Consider the following 20393-nt stretch of genomic DNA (forward strand, 5'->3'; position numbering starts at 1 on the left):
GTCCTGTCTTTCAAGATCGTTTTGCTATTTTCAGTTATTTAATGTTCCATATTCATTTTAAAATCAACTGGTAAATTTTTACAAAAAAAATTCTGGGTCTTTGATTGGGGTTGAAGTCAATGTACATAAAAATTTAGGAGATAGTTGACCTCTTTCTAAAAATTTTTATTGTGGTGAGACATTTCAACAAACATTTCAAGCATTTCTATGTGTCCAATTCAGTGACATCCACTACATTGACCATGCTGTGCAACGGTCACCACCATCCATTTTCAAATTTTCTCACCACCCTCAGTGAAAACTCAGTGCCCCTTAAGGAATGCATTCCATTTTCCCCCTCACACCTGCCCCTAGTAACAACTAATAAACTTTGGTCTCTGTGCATTTGCCTATTCTGGATACTCATATAAGCGGGATCATACCATATTCGTGCTTTGCGTCTGATTTATGTCACTCAGCATAATGTTTTCCAGGTTCATCTATGCCATGGTAAGTATCAGAACTTCATTTTTCTTCCTTGCTAAATAATTTATCATTGCATGTGTTGCATGTCTATACCATGTTTTATTTATCCATTCATTTGTTGATGGACACATGAGTTGTTTCCATTTTTTGGCTGAATAATATTCCCTTGAACCTATATGTTATTGTCCTTGTTAGGTGCTGTCCAGTCAAATCCAACTCATAGTTATCCTATGTACATCAGAACGAAACACTGTCTGGTCCTGTGCCATCCTCACAATCATTGCTATGTTTGAGCCCATAGTTGCAGCCACTGTGTCAAATCATCTCGTTGAGGGTCTTTCTCTTTTTCACTGACTCTCTGCTTTACCAAGCATGATGTCCTTCTCCAGGGACCAATCCCTCCTGATAACATGTTCAAAGTATGTGAGATAAAGTCTCAACATCCTAGCTTCTAAGGAGCAGTCTGGCTGCACTTCTTCCAAGACAGGTTTGTTTGTTCTTCTGGCAGTCCATAGTATATTCAATATTCTTCATCAACACCATAATTCAAACACATCAATTTTTCTTAAACACCATGGCCTGGGTCAGGCGAACATTAGTCCTCAAAGTGACACCTTTGCTTTTTATTACTTGAAACAGGTCTTTTGCAGCAGATTTGCCCAATGCAATATGTTGTTTCATTTCCTGACTGCTACTTCCAAGGGCATTGACTGGAAATTCAAGTAAAATGAAATCCTTGACAACTTCAATCTTTTCTGTTTATCATGATTTTGCTTGTTGGTCCAGTTGTGAGGATTTTTGTTTTCTTTATGTTGAGATGTCATCTTTGATCTTCATCAGTAAGTGCTTCAAGTCCTCTTCACTTTCAGCAAACAATATTGTGTTATCTGCATAATACAGGTTGTTAACGAGGCTTCCTCCAATCCTGATGCCACATTCTTTTTCATATAGCCCAGCTTCTCTGATTATTTTCTCAGCATACAGATTGAATAAGTATGGTGAAACAATATAGCCTTGACACACATCTTTCCTAATTTTAAACCACACAATATCCCCTTGTTCTTTACGAACGACTGCCTCTTTTTTATGTACAGGTTCAGCATGAGCACAAATAATTGTTCTGGAATTCCCATTCTTCATAAAGTTATCCATAATTAGTTATAATCCACATAGTTAAATGCCTTTGCACAGTCAATAAAACACAAGTAAACATCTTTTTGGTATTCTCTGCAGCTATAATCCATCTGACATCAATGACGATATCCCTTGTTCCACATCCTCTTCTGAATCTGACTTTAATTTCTGGCAGTTCCTTGTTGATATACTGCTGCAACCGCTTTTCAATTATTTTCAACAAAAATGAATGTTAGCAGCTGTTTCTTCTCATTTTGAGTCATGCCACATCAGCAAATGTAGGTCCCGAAAGCTTTACTCCATCCATGTCATTAAGGTCGGCTCTACTTTGAGGGGGTAGCTCTTCCCCAGTTGTGCCTTCCAACCAGTGGGCCCCATCTTCCAGCACTATATGAGACATGATTTGATTATACTATTTGTTTCTACCTTTTGGCTATTGTGAATAATGCTGCAATGAACATTCGTTTACAAGTATCTGTTTCAGTCCCTTCCTTTAGCTTTTTTTTTTTTTTTAGGTATATACCTAGATGAGCCCTGATGGCACAGTGGTTAAGAGCTATGGCTGCTAACCAAAAGGTCTGCAGTTTGAATCCACCAGCCAGTCCTTGGAAGCCCTGTGGGGCAGTTCCACTCTGTCCTATAGGATCTCTATAAGTCAGAATTGACTCGATAGCAATGGGTTTGGTTTTTTGTTTGGTTTTATATACCTAGGAGTGGAATACCTTGTCCATAAGGTAGTTCTGTGTTTAATTTTTTGAGGTTCTGCCAAAATTTTCCATAGTAGTTAAACCATTTTACAATTCCACCAGCGGTGGATGAGGGTTCCAACTTCTCCACATCCTTGCCAGTGCCTGTTATTTTCTGGGTTTGTGATAAGAGCCATTCTAGTAGATGTGAAGTGATATCTCATTGTGGTTTTGATCTGCATTTCCCTAATGACTAATACCATCATCCTTCTGTCAGTCTGTTGTATTGGGGTGGCTTGTGTGTTGCTTTGATGCTTAAAGCTATGCCACCAATATTTTCAATACTATCAGGGTCACCCATGGTAGACAGGTTTCAGTGCAGCTTCTGGACTAAGAGTAGGAAGAAAGATCTGGCAATATACTTCCAAAAATCAGCCAATGAAAACCTTACTGATCACAAGAGAACATTGTCCAACTCTCTTGCATTGGGCACATTATCAGCAGAGATCAATTGCTAGAAGAGGACTTCATGTTTGGTGAAGTAGAGGGTCAACGAAGGCAGGGGAGACCCTTGGTGAGATGGATTTACACAATAGACTCAACGATGGAATGAATATACTGGCGATTGTGAGGATAATGCAAGACCAGACAACATATCATTCTGTTGTACATCAGGTCTCCATAAGTCGGAGTCCATTTGACAACAGATACAGCAGAAACAACAACAATGGCTAATCACCTTGAGCATCTTTTCATGTGTTTATTGGCCATTGGTATATCCTTTTGGTGAAATGTCTATTCAATTCCTTTACCTATTTTTTAATTTGTTTTTTTGTCTTTTTGTTGTTGAGTTGTAGGGGTTTTCTATATATTTTGAATATTAAGTCCTTATCAAATATTTCTGATATCTTATCATTTATTTTCCCTCAATCTGTAGATTGTCTTTTTATGTTGTTGATAAAGCCCTTTGATGAACAAAAGTTTTAAATTTTGATAAAGTCTCATTTACCTATTTTGTCTTCTGTTGCTCATGTTTTTGGTATCATATCCATAAATCCGTTGTTGAAAGCTGGAAGCATTATTTCTACAGTTGTTTTAAGAGTTTTTGGTTTTAATTCTTCCACTTAGACCTTTGATCCATTTGGAGTTAATTTTCACATGTGGTGTGAGGTATGGTTCCAACTTAATTCTTTTGCGTATGAAGATCCAGTTTGTCCCAGCATCATTTGTTGAAAAGACTATACTTTCCCCATTGGTTGAACTTAGCACCCTTGTCAAAATCAATTGTTCATTAGATATACAGGTTTGTTTCTGGACTCTCAATTCTATTCTGTTGCTCTTTGTGCCTAATATTATTATACCACTACCAGACTGTTTTGATCACTGTAGCTTTATAGTATGTTTATGAAATTAGGAAGTATGAATCCTCATACTTTTTCTTTTTCAAGATTTCTTTGACTATTCAGGGTGACTTTCAATTCCATATAAAATTGAGGAGTGAGTTTTCCATTTATGCAAAGGAGGTTGTTGGAATTTTGATAGAGATTGCATTAAACCTGTAGATTCCTTTGAGTAGTATTGACATCTTCAGACTTATTAAGTCTTCCATTCCATGTGCACAGAATGTCTTTCCATTTATTTAGATTTTGCTTAGTTTCCTTCAGCAGTGTTTTATACTTGTCAGTGTACAAGACGTTCACCCCCTGGTTAAATTTATTTTTTATTATTAGCTTTTTATTTTCATTAGCATAGTAAAAAAACTTTTATAACTTTTTACTGATTTTGTTAAAGACTACACCATGCATCTTTGACTAATTAAATCTAATATTGTAATTTTACTTTTTTTTTTTTTTTTGAGTCATGCAAAGACATTCGAACACTTTTATTTTACTCATCTCTTGAGTTGTTTGCTATTTTTGTCATGGATTTTAATTATCCTTGTATTTGCAACTGCTAACACCTTATTTAAATGCTTTCTATGCACAATTTTAATTTTCAGCATATTTACTCTTGCTAGTGCTTTTCATTGCTTTCTGTCTCTCTGAACTTTTATATAGGATAATTTTCTTCCTGCTTGAAGAATACTCTTCTATATTTCATTTAGTGAAGGTCTCCTGATGATAATTTCTCTTAGTTTTTATCTCAAAATGTTTTTATTTCACTTCATTATTGAACAATATTTTCAGAGCATATAGAGTTCTAGCTTGGTAGTTATTTTTCCTTTAGTACTCTGAAGATATTATCCCATTGTCTTGTGGGTTCCATTGTTTAATAATCAAGTGGTAGGCTAGTTGTTGCAGTCCCCTAGCGGTGGAAACGGTTAGAGTGCTTGACTGCTAATCAAAAGGTTTGAGATTCGAGTTCACCCAGGGGTGCCTTGGAAAAAAGTCCTGGTGATATACTTCTAAAAAATCGATCATTGGAAACCCTGTGGAGATTAGTTCTACTCTGACATGCATGGGTCGACATGAGCAGGAGTTGACTTGATGTCAATTGGAATTAGGGGCTAGCTGTTGCTCCTTTGAAAATAATCAGAATTTTAAAATTTGTCAATCTTAAAGATGTTCTCTTTTTCTTTTTTAGGGTTTGTATTATGATGTGTGTAGTTGTATGTGTGTGTGTGTTTTCTCTCCTTAGAGCTTCTTAAATCTATGGCTTAATGTCTTTCATCACTTTTGCTAAATTATGACTTACTACTATAAAAAAAAAGAAAAATTTTTTTTTTTTTACTATACAAATATTGTCTCTGCCACATACTTCAGATCTTTTTTAATGGATTTGAGTTATATGTTTCACCTTCTTTTATGTCTCTTACTCTCTCTTCTACATTATTAATCATTTTTGGTCTTCAGATTTCGTTTAGTATTTTTTCTTTCTCTGTTTCCAATTCACCAGTTATTTCTTCATCTGCATCTAATTTGTTTTTAAACACACTAATTGAATATTTAACTTTAGTTACTATATTCTTCAATTGTAAATTTTCATATTGGTTCTTTTTTATCATTTCAAATTCTCTGCAGAGATTCTCAGTATTTTCTTATATCACATCAGAATAATAAGCATATTTATTTTAAGCTCTTAACCTGAAAACTCCATTATCCTGAGCCACATGGGTTTTTTTCTATTGTCTATTTTTTTTGGTTTTATTGTTTCTTTTGATTTTCACCCATGTATTTTTTTTTTTTTCTCTTCATTTGGTCATTTTTGATTGAGTGCTAGATGTTGTAAATGAAAAAATCCTACAATCAGTTTTTTTTTTTGTATTGTCCTTTTTTTTAAAATAATTTTTATTGAGCTTTAAGTGAACGTTTACAAATCAAGTCAGTCTGTCACATATAAGCTTATATACACCTTACTCCATACACCCACTTACTCTCCCCCTAATGAGTCAGCCTGCTCCCTCCTTCCAGTCTCTCCTTTTGTGACAATTTTGCCAGTTTCTAACCTGTCTATCCTCCTATCTCCCCTCCGGACAGGAGATGCCAACACAGTCTCAAGTGTCCACCTCATACAAGCAGCTCATTCTTCATCAGCATCTCTCTCCAACCCAGGGCCAACAGAAGGTTTGGGGACCATAACCGCCGGGATTCCTCTAGTCTCAGTCAGACCATTAAGTCTGGTCTTTTAATGAGAATTTGGGGTCTGCATCCCACTGATCTCCTGCTCCCTCAGGGGTTCTCTGTTGTACTCCCTGTCAGGGCAGTCATCGGTCGTGGCTGGGCACCATCTAGTTCTTCTGGTCTCAGGCTAATGTAGTCTCTGCTTTATGTGGCCCTTTCTGTCTCTTGGGCTCATAGTTATCGTGTGACCTTGGTGTTCTTCATTCTCCTTTGATCCAGGTGGGTTGAGACACATTGATGCATCTTAGATGGCCGCTTGTTAGTATTTAAGACCCCAGACAACACATTTCAAAGTGGGATGCAGAATGTTTTCATAATAGAATTATTTTGCCAATTGACTTAGAAGTCCCCTTAAGCCATAGTCCCCAAACCCGTACCCTTGCTCCACTGACCTTGAAGCATTCAGTTTATCCTGGAAACTTCTTTGCTTTTGGTCCAGTCCAGTTGAGTTGACCTTCCGTGTATTGAGTATTGTCCTTCCCTTCACCTAAAGTAGTTCTTATCTACTAACTAATCAGTAAATAACCCTCTCCCACCCTCCCTCCCTCTCCCCCTCATAACCACAAAAGTATGTGTTCTTCTCAGTTTATACTATTTCTCAAGATCTTATAATAGTGGTCTTATACAATATTTGTCCTTTTGCTTCTGACTAATTTCACTCAGCATAATGCCTTCCAGGTCCCTCCATGCTATGAAATGTTTCAGAGATTCGTCACTGTTCTTTATCGATGTGTAGTATTCCATTGTGTGAATATACCACAATTTATTTACCCATTCATCCATTGATGGGCACCTTGGTTGATTCCAGCTTTTTGCTATTGTAAACAGAGCTGCAATAAACACGGGTGTGCATATATCTGTTCGTGTGAAGCTCTTATTTCTCTAGGGTATATTCCGAGGAGTAGGATTTCTGGGTTGTATGGTAGTTCTATTTCTAACTTTTTAAGAAAATGCCAGATAGATTTCCAAAGTGGTTGTACCGTTTCACATTCCCACCAGCAGTGCATAAGAGTTCCAATCTCTCCACAGCCTCTCCAACATTTATTGTTTTGTGTTTTTTGGATTAATGCCAGCCTTGTTGGTGTGAGATGGAATCTCATCGTAGTTTTAATTTGCATTTCTCTAATGGCTAATGATTGAGAGCATTTTCTCATGTATCTGTTAGCTGCCTGAATATCTTCTTTAGTGAAGTGCGTGTTCATATGCTTTGCCCACTTTTTGATTGGGTTGTTTGTCTTTTTGTGGTTGAGTTTTAGCAGAATCATATAGATTTTAGAGATCAGGCGCTGGTCGGAGATGTCATAGCTGAAAATTCTTTCTCAGTCTGCAGGTGGTCTTTCTACTGTTTTGGTAAAGTCTTTAGATGAGCATAGGTGTTTGATTTTTAGGAGCTCCCAGTTATCTGGTTTCTCTTCGTCATTTTTGGTAATGTTTTGTATTCTGTTATGCCCTGTATTAGGGATCCTAACGTTGTCCCTATTTTTTCTTCCATGATCTTTATCGTTTTAGTCTTTATGTTTAGGTCTTTGATCCACTTGGAGTTAGTTTTTGTGCATGGTGTGAGGTATGGGTCCTGTTTCATTCTTTTGCAAATGGATATCCATTTATGCCAGCACCATTTGTTAAAAAGACTATCTTTTCCCCAATTAACTGACACTGGTCCTTTGTCAAATATCAGCTGCTCATATGTGGATGGATTTATATCTGGGTTCTCTATTCTGTTCCATTGGTCTATGTGCCTGTTGTTGTACCAGTACCAGACTGTTTTGACTACTGTGGCTGTATAATAGGTTCTAAAATCAGGTAGAGTGAGGCCTCCCACTTTCTTCTTCTTTTTCAGTAATGCTTTGCTTATCTGAGACTTCTTTCCCTTCCATATGAAGTCGGTGATTTGTTTCTCCATCACACTAAAAAATGACATTGGAATTTGGATCGGAAGTGCATTGTATGTGTAGATGGCTTTTGGTAGAATAGACATTTTTACTATGATAAGTCTTCCTATCCATGAGCAAGGTATGTTTTTCCACTTAAGTAGGTCCTTTTTAGTTTCTTACACTAGCAGTTTGTAGTTTTCTTTGTATAGGTCTTTTATGTCTTTGGTAAGATTTATTCCTAAGTATTTTATCTTCTTGGGGGCTACTGTGAATGGTATTGATTTGGTGATTTCCTCTTCGATGTTCTTTTTGTTGATGTAGAGAAATCCAAGTGATCAGTGTATGTTTATCTTATAACCTGAGACTCTGCCAAAGTCTTCTATTAGTTTCAGTAGTTTTCTGGAGGATTCCTTAGGGTTTTCTGTGTATAAGATCATGTCATCTGCAGATAGAGATACTTTTACTTCCTCCTTGCCAATCCGGATGTCCTTTATTTCTTTGTCTAGCCTAATTGCTCTGGCTAAGACCTCTAGCACAATGTTGAATAAGAGCAGTGATAAAGGGCATCCTTGTCTGGTTCCCGTTTTCAAGGGAAATGCTTTCAGGTTCTCTTCATTTAGAGTGATGTTGGCTGTTGGCTTTGTATAGATGCCCTTTATTATGTTGAGGAATTTTCCTTCAATTCCTATTTTGCTGAGAGTTTTTATCATAAATGGGTGTTGGACTTTGTCAAATGCCTTTTCTGCATCAATTGATAAGATCATGTGGTTTTTGTCTTTTGTTTTATTTATATGGTGGATTACATTAATGGTTTTTCTAATATTAAACCAGCCTTGCATACCTGGTATAAATCCCACTTGGTCATGGTGGATTATTTTTTTGATGTGTTGTTGAATTCTATTGGCTAGAATTTTATTGAGGATTTTTGTATCTATGTTCATGAGGGATATAGGTCTGTAATTTTCTTTTTTTTTGTTTGGTATCAGGGAGATGGTGGCTTCATAGAATGAGTTAGTCCATCATTTTCTATGCTTTGAAACACTTTTAGTAGTAGTAGTGTTAACTCTTCTCTGAAAGTTTGGTAGAACTCTGCAGTGAAGCCGTCCGGGCCAGGGCTTTTTTTTGTTGGGAGTTTTTTGATTACTTTTTCAATCTCTTTTTTTGTTATGGGTCTATTTAGTTGTTCTACTTCTGATTGTGTTAGTTTAGGTAGGTAGTGTTTTTCCAGGAATTCATCCATTTCTTCTAGGTTTGCAAATTTGTTAGAGTACAATTTTTCGTAATAATCTGATATGATTCTTTTAATTTCAGTTGGGTCTCTTGTGATGTGGCCCATCTCATTTCTTATTCGGGTTATTTGTTTCCTTTCCTGTATTTCTTTAGTCAGTCTGGCAATGGTTTATCAATTTTGTTAATTTTTTCAAAGAACCAGCTTTTGGCTTTGTTAATTCTTTCAATTGTTTTTCTGTTCTCTAATTCATTTAGTTCAGCTCTAATTTTTATTATTTGTTTTCTTCTAGTGCCTGATGGATTCTTTTGTTCCTCACTTTCTATTTGTTCAAGTTGTAGGGACAGTTCTCTGATTTTGGCTCGCTCTTCTTTTTGTATGTGTGCATTTATCGATATAAATTGGCCTCTGAGCACTGCTTTTGCTGTATCCCAGAGGTTTTTTTTTTTTTTAATTAATTTTTATTAAGCTTCAAGTGAACATTTACCATTCCAATCAGTCTGTCACATGTAGGTTTACATACATCTTACTCCCTTCTCCCACTTGCTCTCCCCCTATTGAGTCAGCCCTTTCAGTCTCTCGTTTCATGCCAATTTTGCCATCTTCCCTCTCTCTCTATCTTCCCATCCCCCCTCCAGTCAAGAGTTGCCAACACACTCTCCAGTGTCCACCTGATTTAATTAGCTCACTCTTCATCAGCATCTCTCTCCCCCTCACTGACCAGTCCTTTTCATGCCTGATGATTTGTCTTTGGGGATGGTTCCTGTCCTGTGCCATCAGAAATTCTGGGGAGCATTGTCTCTGGGATTCTTCTAGTTGCAGTCATACCATTAGGTACGGTCTTTTCATGAGAATTTGGGGTCTGAATCCCATTGGTCTCCTGCTCCCTCAGGAGTTGTCTGTTTTGCTCCCTGACAGGGCAGACATCGATTGTGGCTGGGCACCAACTAGTTCTTCTGGTCTCAGGATAATGTAGGTCTCTGGTTCATGTGGCCCTTTCTGTCTCTTGGGTTCTTAGTTTCGTGTGACCTTGGTGTTCTTCCTTTGCCTTTGCTCCAGGTGGGTTGAGACCAATTGGTATATCTTAGATGGCCGCTTGTTGGCATTTAGAACCCAGGCGCCACAATTCAAAGTGGGATGCAGAATGTTTTCATAATAGAATTATTTTGCCCATTGACTTAGAAGTCCCCTCAAACCAAGTTCCCCAGACCCCAGCCCCTGCTCCGCTGACCTTTGAAGCTTTCATTTTATCCCGGAAACCTCTTTGCTTTTAGTCCAGTCCAATTAGGCTGACCTTCCTTGTATTGAGTGTTGTCTTTCCCTTCACCCAAAGCAGTCTTATCTACAGATTGATCAATAAAAAGCCCTCTCCCTCCCTCCCTCCCTCCCCCCTTTGTAACCAGAAAAGTATGTGTTCTTCTCCGTTTTTTCTATTTCTCAAGATCTTATAATAGTGGTCTTATACACTATTTGTCCTTTTGCAGCTGACTCATTTTGCTCAGCATAATGCCTTCCAGATTCCTCCATGTTATGAAATGTTTCAGAGATTCGTCACTGTTCTTTATCGATGCATAGTATTCCATTGTGTGAATATACCACAATTTATTTACCCATTCATCCGTTGACGGACATCTTGGTTGCTTCCAGCTTTTTGCTATTGTAAACAGAGCTGCAATAAACACGGGTGTGCATATATCTGTTTGTGTGAAGGCTCTTGTATCTCTAGGGTATATTCCGAGGAGTGGGATTTCTGGGTTGTATGGTAGTTCTATTTCTAACTGTTTAAGATAACGCAAGATGGATTTCCAAAGTGGTTGTACCATTTTACAATCCCACCAGCAGTGTATGAGAGTTCCAATCTCTCCGCAGCCTCTCCAACATTTATTATTTTATGTTTTTTGGATTAATGCCAGTCTAGTTGGTGTGAGATGGAATCTCATCGTAGTTTTAATTTGCATTTCTCTAATGGCTAATGATCCGGAGCATTTTCTCATGTATCTGTTGGCTGCCTGAATATCTTCTTTAGTGAAGTGTGTGTTCATATCCTTTGCCCACTTCTTGATTGGGTTGTTTGTCTTTTTGTGGTTGAGTTTTGACAGAATCATATAGATTTTAGAGATCAGGCGCTGGTCTGAGATGTCATAGCTGAATATTCTTTCCCAATCTGTAGGTGGTCTTTTTACTCTTTTGGTGAAGTCTTTAGATGAGCATAGGTGTTTGATTTTTAGGAGCTCCCAGTTATCTGGTTTCTCTTCATCATTTTTGGTAATGTTTTGTATTCTGTTTATGCCCTGTATTAGGGCTCCTAGGGTTAATCCTATTTTTTCTTCCATGATCTTTATCGTTTTAGTCTTTATGTTTGGGTCTTTGATCCACTTGGAGTTAGTTTTTGTGCATGGTGTGAGGTATGGGTCCTGTTTCATTCTTTTGCAAATGGATATCCAGTTATGCCAGCACCATTTGTTAAAAAGACTATCATTTCCCCAATTGACTGACACTGGTCCTTTGTCAAATATCAGCTGCTCATATATGGATGGATTTATATCTGGGTTCTCTATTCTGTTCCATTGGTCTATGTGCCTGTTGTTGTTGTACCAGTACCAGGCTGTTTTGACTACTGTGGCTGTATAATAGGTTCTGAAATCAGGTAGAGTGAGGCCTCCCACTTTCTTCTTCTTTTTCAGTAATGCTTTGCTTATCTGAGGCTTCTTTCCCTTCCATATGAAATTAGGGATTTGTTTCTCTATCCCCTTAAAATATGACATTGGTATTTGGATTGGAAGTGCGTTATATGTACAGATGGCTTTTGGTAGAATAGACATTTTTACTATGTTAAGTCTTCCTATCCATGAGCAAGGTATGTTTTTCCACTTAAGTATGTCCTTTTGAATTTCTTGTAGCAGAGTTTTATAGTTTTCTTTGTATAGGTCTTTTACATCCTTGGTAAGATTTATTCCTAAGTATCTTATCTTCTTGGGGGCTACTGTGAATGGTATTGATTTGGTTATTTCCTCTTCGGTGTTCTTTTTGTTGATGTAGAGGAATCCAAGTGATTTTTGTATGTTTATTTTATAACCTGAGACTCTTCCAAACTCTTCTATTAGTTTCAGTAGTTTTCTGGAGGATTCCTTAGGGTTTTCCATGTATACGATCATGTCATCTGCAAATAGTGATAGCTTTACTTCCTCCTTACCAATCTGGATACCCTTTATTTCTTTGTCTAGCCTAATTGCCCTGGCTAGGACTTCAAGTACGGTGTTGAATAAGAGCGGTGATAAAGGGCATCCTTGTCTGGTTCCCGTTTTCAAGGCAAATGCTTTCAGGTTCTCTCCATTTAGAGTGATATTGGCTGTTGGCTTTGCATAGATGCCCTTTATTATGTTGAGGAATTTTCCTTCAATTCCTATTTTGGTAAGAGTTTTTATCATAAATGGGTGTTGAACTTTGTCAAATGCCTTTTCTGCAACTATTGATAAGATCATGTGGTTTTTATCTTTTGTTTTATTTATGTGATGGATTACATTAATGGTTTTTCTGATATTAAACCAGCCTTGCATACCTGGTATAAATCCCACTTGATCAGGGTGAATTATTTTTTTGAAGTGTTGTTGGATTCTATTGGCTAGAATTTTGTTGAGGATTTTTGCACCTATGTTCACGAGGGATATAGGTCTAAAATTTTCTTTGTTTGTAATGTCTTTACCTGGTTTTGGTATCAGGGAGATGGTAGCTTCATAGAATGAGTTGGGTAGTATTCCGTCTTGTTCTATGCTTTGAAATAGCTTCAGTAGTAATGGTGTTAAGTCTTCTCTGAAGGTTTGGTAGAACTCTGCAGTGAAGCCGTCTGGGCCAGGACTTTTTTTTGTTGGGAGTTTTTTGATTACCGTTTCAATCTCTTTTTTTTGTTATGGGTCTATTTAGTTGTTCTACTTCTGAATGTGTTAGTTTAGGTAGGTAGTATTGTTCCAAGAATTTATCCATTTCTTCTAGGTTTTCAAATTTGTTAGAGTACAATTTTACGTAGTAATCTGAGATGATTCTTTTAATTTCATTTGGCTCTGTTGTGATGTGGTCCTTCTCGTTTCTTATTTGGGTTATTTGTTTCCTTTCCTGTTTTTCTTTAGTCAGTCTAGCCAATGGTTTACCAATTTTGTTAATTTTTTCAAAGAACCAGCTTTTGGCTTTGTTAATTCTTTCAATTGTTTTTCTGTTCTCTAATTCATTTAGTTCAGCTCTAATTTTTATTATTTGTTTTCTTCTGGTGCCTGATGGGTTCTTTTGTTGCTCACTTTCTATTTGTTCAAGTTGTCGGGACAGTTCTCTGCTTTTGGCTCTTTCTTCTTTTTGTATGTGTGCATTTATCGATATAAATTGGCCTCTGAGCACTGCTTTTGCTGTGTCCCAGAGGTTTTGATAGGAAGTATTTTCATTCTCGTTGCTTTCTAAGAATTTCATTATTCCCTCCTTGATGTCTTCTATAACCCAGTCTTTTTTCAGGAGGGTATTGTTCATTTTCCAAGTATTTGATTTCTTTTCCCTAGTTTTTCTGTTATTGATTTCTAGCTTCATTGCCTTGTGGTCTGAGAAGATGCTTGTAATATTTCGATGTTTTGGATTCTGCAAAGATTTGTTTTATGACCTAATATGTGGTCTATCCTAGAGAATGTTCCATGTGCACTAGAAAAGAAAGTATATTTTGCAGCAGTTGGGTGGAGAGTTCTGTATAAGTCAATGAGGTCAAGTTGGTTGATTGTTGTAAGTAGGTCTTCCGTGTCTCTATTGAGCTTCTTATTGGTGTCCTGTCCTTCTCCGAAAGTGGTGTGTTGAAGTCTCCTACTATAAATGTGGAGGTGTCTATCTCACTTTTCAATTCTGTTAAAATTTGATTTATGTATCTTGCAGCCCTGTCATTAGGTGCGTAAATATTTAATATGGTTATGTCTTCCTGATCAATTGTCCCTTTTATCATTATATAGTGTCCTTCTTTATCCTTTGTGGTGGATTTCAGTCTAAAGTCTATTTTGTCAGAAATTAATATTGCTACTCCTCTTCTTTTTTGCTTATTGTTTGCTTGATATATTTTTTTCCATCCTTTGAGTTTTAGTTTGTTTGTGTCTCTAAGTCTAAGGTGTGTCTCTTGTAGGCAGCATATAGATGGGTCGTGTTTCTTTATCCAGTCCGTGACTCTCTGTCTCTTTATTGGTGCATTTAGTCCATTTACATTCAGCGTAATTATAGATAAATAAGTTTTTAGTGCTGTCATTTTGATGCCTTTTCATGTGTGTTGTTGGCCATTTCATTTTTCCACATACTTTTTTGTGCTGAGACGTTTTTCTTAGTAGCTTGTGAGATCCTCATTTTCATAATGTTTAACTTTGTGTTTGTTGAGTCGTTACGTTTTTCTTGGGTTTTTTCTTGAGTTATGGAATTGATATTCCTTTTTGTGGTTACCTTACTATTTACCCCTATTTTTCTAAGTAAAAACCTAACTTGTATCCTTCTATATCGCCTTGTATCACTCTCCATCTGGCAGTTCAATGCCTCCTATATTTAGTCCCTCTTTTTGATTATTGTGATCGTTTATCTATTGATTTCCATGATTTCCTGTTGTGTGTATTGTTTTGTTTATTTATTTATTTATTAGAATTAGTCTTAATTTGTTTGTTTTTGTGCTTTCCCTATTTGAGTTGCGTTGATATCAGGGCGTTCTGTTTTGTGACCTTGTATTGTGCTGGTATCTGATATTATTGGTCATTCGGCCAAACAATCTCCTTTAGCATTTCTTGCAGTCTTGGTTTAGTTTTTGCAAATTCTCTAAACTTGTGTTTATCTGTAAATATCTTAATTTCTCCTTCATATTTCAGAGAGAGTTTTGCTGGATATATGATCCTTGGTTGGCAGTTTTTCTCGGTCAGTGCTCTGTATACGTCGTCCCATTCCCTTCTTGCCTGCATGGTTTCTGCTGAGTAGTCTGAACTTATTGATTCTCCCTTGAAGGAAACCTTTCTTTTCTCCCTGGCTGCTTTTAAAATTTTCTGTTTGTCTTTGGTTTTGGCAAGTTTGATGATAATATGTCTTGGTGTTTTTCTTTTTGGGGCAATCTTAAATGGGGTTCGATGAGCATCTTGGATAGATATCCTTTCGTCTTTCATGATGTCAGGGAAGTTTTGTGTCAGGAGTTCTTCAACTATTTTCTCTGTGTTTTCTGTCCCCCCTCCCTGTTCTGGGACTCCAATCACTCGCAAGTTATCCTTCTTGATAGAGTTCCACATGATTCTTAGGGTTTCTTCATTTTTTTTAATTCTTTTATCTGATTTTTTTTCAGCTATGTTGGTGTTGATTCCCTGGTCCTCCAGAAGTCCCAGTCTACATTCTAATTGCTCCCGTGTGCTCCTCTGACTTTCTATTGCATTGCCAAATTCTGTAATTTTATTGTTAATCTTTTGGATTTCTACATGCTGTCTCTCTATGGATTCTTGCAACTTGTTAATTTTTCCACTATGTTCTTGAATAATCTTTTTGAGTTCTTCAACAGTTTTATCAGTGTGTTCCTTGGCTTTTTCTGCATTTATCCTAATTTCATTTGTGATATCTTTAAGCATTCTGTAAATTAGGTTTTTATATTCTGTATCTGATAATTCCAGGATTGTATCTTCATTTGGGAAAGATTTTGATTCTTTTGTTTGGGGGGTTGGAGAAGCTGTCATGGTCTGTTTCTTTATGTGGTTTGATATGGACTGCTGTCTCCAAGCCATCACTGGGAAACTAGATTTTCCAGGTAATCAGCTAAAAAAAAATGCAGTCAGATCCCTATCTGAATTCTCCCTCTGGCTCAGGGTATTCGGATGTTAATGGAGCCTCCTGGGGAGGGTGGGGGAGGGATCAGAGAGCTAGGTGTGTAGCACCACAGAATATAGAGCTGATCACCGCGTTCAGGCTCCGCCCCCGTCCGCCAAAATCCGGGCGGGACGGCTCCCCGGCTGGGACCAGTCACTTCCTCCCTGGGACTTCTTCCTCCGGCTCGCGCGAACTGGGTGGTCGTCTCCCGCACAAACGGGTGGGCCCGCCCCCAGGGTCTATTCAGGAGAATATAATTGGACCCTGGGCTCACGCCCTGCCCGCTTTTGCCAAAATCCCAGTGGGACGGCTCCCCAGCTGGGACACTGCTTTACCCGCTCCGAGACCAGTCACTTCCTCCCAGGGACTTCTCCCTCCGGTGGGCCGCACCACTCGCGTGAACTGGGTGGGCTTCCCCCCACACGAACGTGTGGGCCCCGCCCCGGGGTCGCTTTAGGGAAATATAGCTGACCCCCCCCCAGCTCGCGCCCCGCCTCCTTCCCGCCAAACTCCGGGCAGGATTGCTCCCCGGCTGGGACGCTGCTCTCCCCACTCCAAGATCAGTCACTGCCTCCCGGGTGCTTCTCCCTCCGGCTGCGCCGCTACGCCACCCGCGCCAACCAGCTAGACTCTCTCCCGGGATGGGTTTGGGGGGGTAGGGCTGGGCCCCTTGTCTGTGCCGTCTGCCCCCCTGGGCTCTGCCCCAGATCAGGCTCTGAAGGTCACCTGCCTGGTACGCTGGCTCCTAGTTCTGAAAACGGTTGCTGTCCGCCCGTATTTGTTTGTTTTCCATCTCTAAGTCTGTGCTTGTTGTTCAGAGTTCGTAGATTGTTATGTATGTGATCGATTCACTTGTTTTTCCGAGTCTTTGTTGCAAGAGCGATCCGCGGTAGCGTCCACCTAGTCTGCCATCTTGGTCCCGCCCTCCCAGAGGTTTTGATAGGAAGTGTTTTCATTCTCGTTGCATTCTATGAATTTCTTTATTCCCTCCTTAATGTCATCTATAACCCCGTCTTTTTTCAGCTGGGTATTGTTCAGTTTCCAAGTATTTGATTTCTTTTCCCTAATTTTCCTGTTACTGATTTCCACTTTTATGGCCTTTGGTCTAAGAAGACGCTTTGTAATATTTTGATGTTTTGGATTCTGCAAAGGTTTGTTTTATGACCTAACATGTGATCTATTCTAGAGAATGTTCCATGTGCAGCAGTTGGGTGGAGTGTTCTGTATAAGTCTATGAGGTCAAGTTGGTTGATTGTAGCAATTAGGTCTTCCGTGTCTCTATTGAGCTTCTTACTGTAAGTCCTGTCTTCCTCCAACAGTGGTGTGCCGAAGTCTCCTACTGTAATTGTGGAGGTGTCTATCTCACTTTTCAGTTCCATTAAAGTTTGTTTCATGTATCTTGCAGCCCTGTCATTGGGTGCATAAATATTTAATATGGTTATATCTTCCTGGTCAATTGTCCCTTTAATTATTATTGTTCTTCTTTATCCTTTGTGGTGGATTTAACTTTAAAGTCTATTTTGTCAGAAATTAATATTGCTACTCCTCTTCCTTTTTGCTTATTGTTTCCTTGATATATTTTTTTCCATTCTTTGAGTTTTAGTTTGTTTGTGTCTCTAAGTCTAAGGTGTGTCTCTTGTAGGCATTATATAGATGGATCGTGTTTCTTTATCCAGTCTGAGACTCTCTGTCTCTTTACTGGTGCATTTAGTCCATTTACATTCAGCGTAATTATAGATAAATAAGTTTTTAGTGCTGTCATTTTGATGCCTTTTCATGTGTGTTGTTGGCCATTTCATTTTTCCACATGCTTTTTTGTGCTGAGACATTTTTCTCTGTAAATTGTGTGTTCCTCATTTTCATAGTATTTGACTTTATGTTTGCTGAGTCGTTACGTTTTTCTTGGCTTTTATTTTGAGTTATGGAGTTGTTATACCTCTTTGTGGTTACCTTAATATTTACCCCTATTTTTCTAAGTAAAAACCTAACTCTTACAATTAGTTTTATGTCTTGTTATATCTTTTCAGAGAGGAATTATATTTTGTTTTTGATATGCAGTTTGGGAAACCAATAATTTTCAAACACATAAATGCAAATTTAGAGACTTAGATGATTCAAAGCTGAGTTGCTGGATCTGGGATTGACAATCTACTATTACCTCTAGGTTGTAGGGACCCATTCAATCTTATTTACACCAAATAATAGCAATTTTACCATTAAGTTGTAATTTTGATCAAAATGATTGTTTAATTTTGTTTTGTTAGTATAGTATGCACCAATTTATTTATTTAAGGAAAGGGCTTAGTGTTTACATAATATTAAAGTGAAAACGAAGCTTTTTTGTAAAAACATTTTACATTGTCTATGTTAAGGAAATTAATTTCCAATAAAAATACATTATACATAATTTTTGTGTTAATGAATTTATGGAAGAAAAAGTCTTTTAATTTATCCAAAGCTTTAATCAGAATTTCAGATGGGGCATTGGATCATAAAAGTTTAATAATGATTTATCTAGAATAATTTCAACTTCTAAACACCCCAGCTCCACTGCTCCAACCATCTGATAAGGGCTAAGGAAAAATGAAATAATTTCAGGTTACAAAAATGAGCTGTTTCATTTGCAGTAATGGTGAATTAGCTTACTGCAGATCAATCCCCAAACTTAGAACAACTAGCATGACAAAGTTGAATTCAAACTATTGTGGAGCTACCAAGACACTAAGTACTTGAGGAACATAAGGGTTGAGATATACAAGTGTGGATTTGGGAACAGTGATCAGCCAGGTGTCCCTCCTTCAATTTCTTGGTATTAGGTATATCCCAGAATCTTGAGATAATCACAGAGATAGAGGATAGTCCCAAGGATGATCAATAATAAATTTCCCATCAGTCCAGTGGTAATAGGAAATGATAATCATAGATAAGAAAGAAATGCTACATGTCTTGTACATTTGAGTCTATATACTGATAATATACACATTTGTGAGATTTAATATGTGAGTCTAAATATCTTCTAGGAGTAGTGCTTGCCACCAACTCTTGATTTAAGTATCTTTATATAAATTAATAAACAACAGAATCGAAATGAATTTACTTAGTCCAATTACTAATTTTCCTAAGAACAATCTAATGAAGTTTTCTTGGAAAGGAATTTGAGATGATTTCAATTTACTGATTCATCTCTCATGTCTCCTTTAAAAGTGATCAAGCCAAAATAGAAAAAAAAAAATCACTTTGATTCTTTCCAACAGCATGTGATTTATATTTTCATTGTGTATTCGAGTTATGTCGAATCGCGTTTGTGATCGTCCTTTTTTTTGTACATCTTATCCTTAATAATATGAACTACAATGTTGCAGCAAGTAATTTGCTGATGTTATCATTCTGAGATGTAATGTTTCCATCCCCTAAAGACAAATAAAGATCGGATTTATGAAGACACTTAGAATAAAAGGCAATAATAATGAAAACTAAAAAAAAAAAAGAAAAATGAGGCCTTCAACTTAGGCCAGTACCAATTTACGACAGAGTAGTTGTTGGAACAGACCCTGTTGTAAGTCGAGGTCTGCCTGTATTCTAGACTACTCGCTTGAGAATGTGGTGATTTTTATGATGTTACAAGACAGAAAGCGTCACATTTTGGAATGTGTATCTTAAGAAGAATCCCCAAGCATGGAATTCAGGAAGTCTGCTTCTGATACACCACTTCAGGTTTCCCCTTTCATAATTAGAAAGATTATGAAATATTATTAACTTCTACTCAAAATTGGCCTTGATGCGACCATCTTTGCAAACAGATTTCAGAATCTTCCTTTTTGAAATCGCATTCCTGGACAATGTCCATGGGTTTTTATGTTATTTAGTTGCTAAGCCATACTCATTCAATGAGACTTTGGCTCACCTGCTAGGACACTGTTAAATACATGGATTAAACCTTACATAAAATCCAGTAAAAAGGTTGGCTAGAAAACACTTCATTTAATTAAGGTCTACAAATGGATATCTTTTAGGGCATATGAAATCTTCTATTTTGCATGGCAGAATGAATAGGAATCAGAAATTTTATTTTAGGAACTGAACAAATGATGTCAATATTATTGCCACAGTTCTCATTAATAGTTTTAAGTGTGTTTCTCAATTTCCTATTTTGGATTTCTGCTCGTCTTTAAATCACTGGAATCTTTAGTCCAAACCACGACTTCTTCTTTCGAGGTATACTATATATAGGAAGTCTATGAGCCTTATCAGAGTGTGTAGCAGTGTGTCTCTGAGCTCTGCCCTCTTTGGATTAAGTGGTATCTCTGTGTAACATCATCAGGTAGTGAGAATAAAGAGGCTCCAGAACCTTTTGAACACAGGGAGCCCACATAATGGTGAGAGAAAGGCAACCTCACGATAGAGGTAAGCATTCCTTTTGTACCTTTCCAGAGAAGAAGGTAAAAATGCATGATGAGATAATAAGAATGATCTGGGGAGAAGAGGTAGACAGTGGACAGAATAAAAGAACAGAGATTGGACTAATATAGTAGAGTCAGAAGGAACTGAA

The 20393-nt window shown here is 37.5% G+C and overlaps 1 protein-coding gene across 1 annotated transcript in view; it reads left to right on the plus strand.

Moving 5' to 3' along the window:
• Window positions 1–15894: 15894 nt before the first annotated feature.
• The window catches only part of LOC100655360 (C-type lectin domain containing 6A), a 30083-nt gene continuing 25584 nt past the window's right edge, over window positions 15895–20393 (plus strand). The window contains 1 exon segment of the mRNA XM_064284662.1: window positions 15895–20248. Coding sequence (XP_064140732.1) covers window positions 20218–20248 — 31 coding nt within the window. The 5' untranslated portion in view covers window positions 15895–20217.

Source organism: Loxodonta africana, chromosome 4 (genome assembly GCF_030014295.1).
Source record: "Loxodonta africana isolate mLoxAfr1 chromosome 4, mLoxAfr1.hap2, whole genome shotgun sequence".
In the NCBI taxonomy this organism is placed as follows: domain Eukaryota; kingdom Metazoa; phylum Chordata; class Mammalia; order Proboscidea; family Elephantidae; genus Loxodonta; species Loxodonta africana.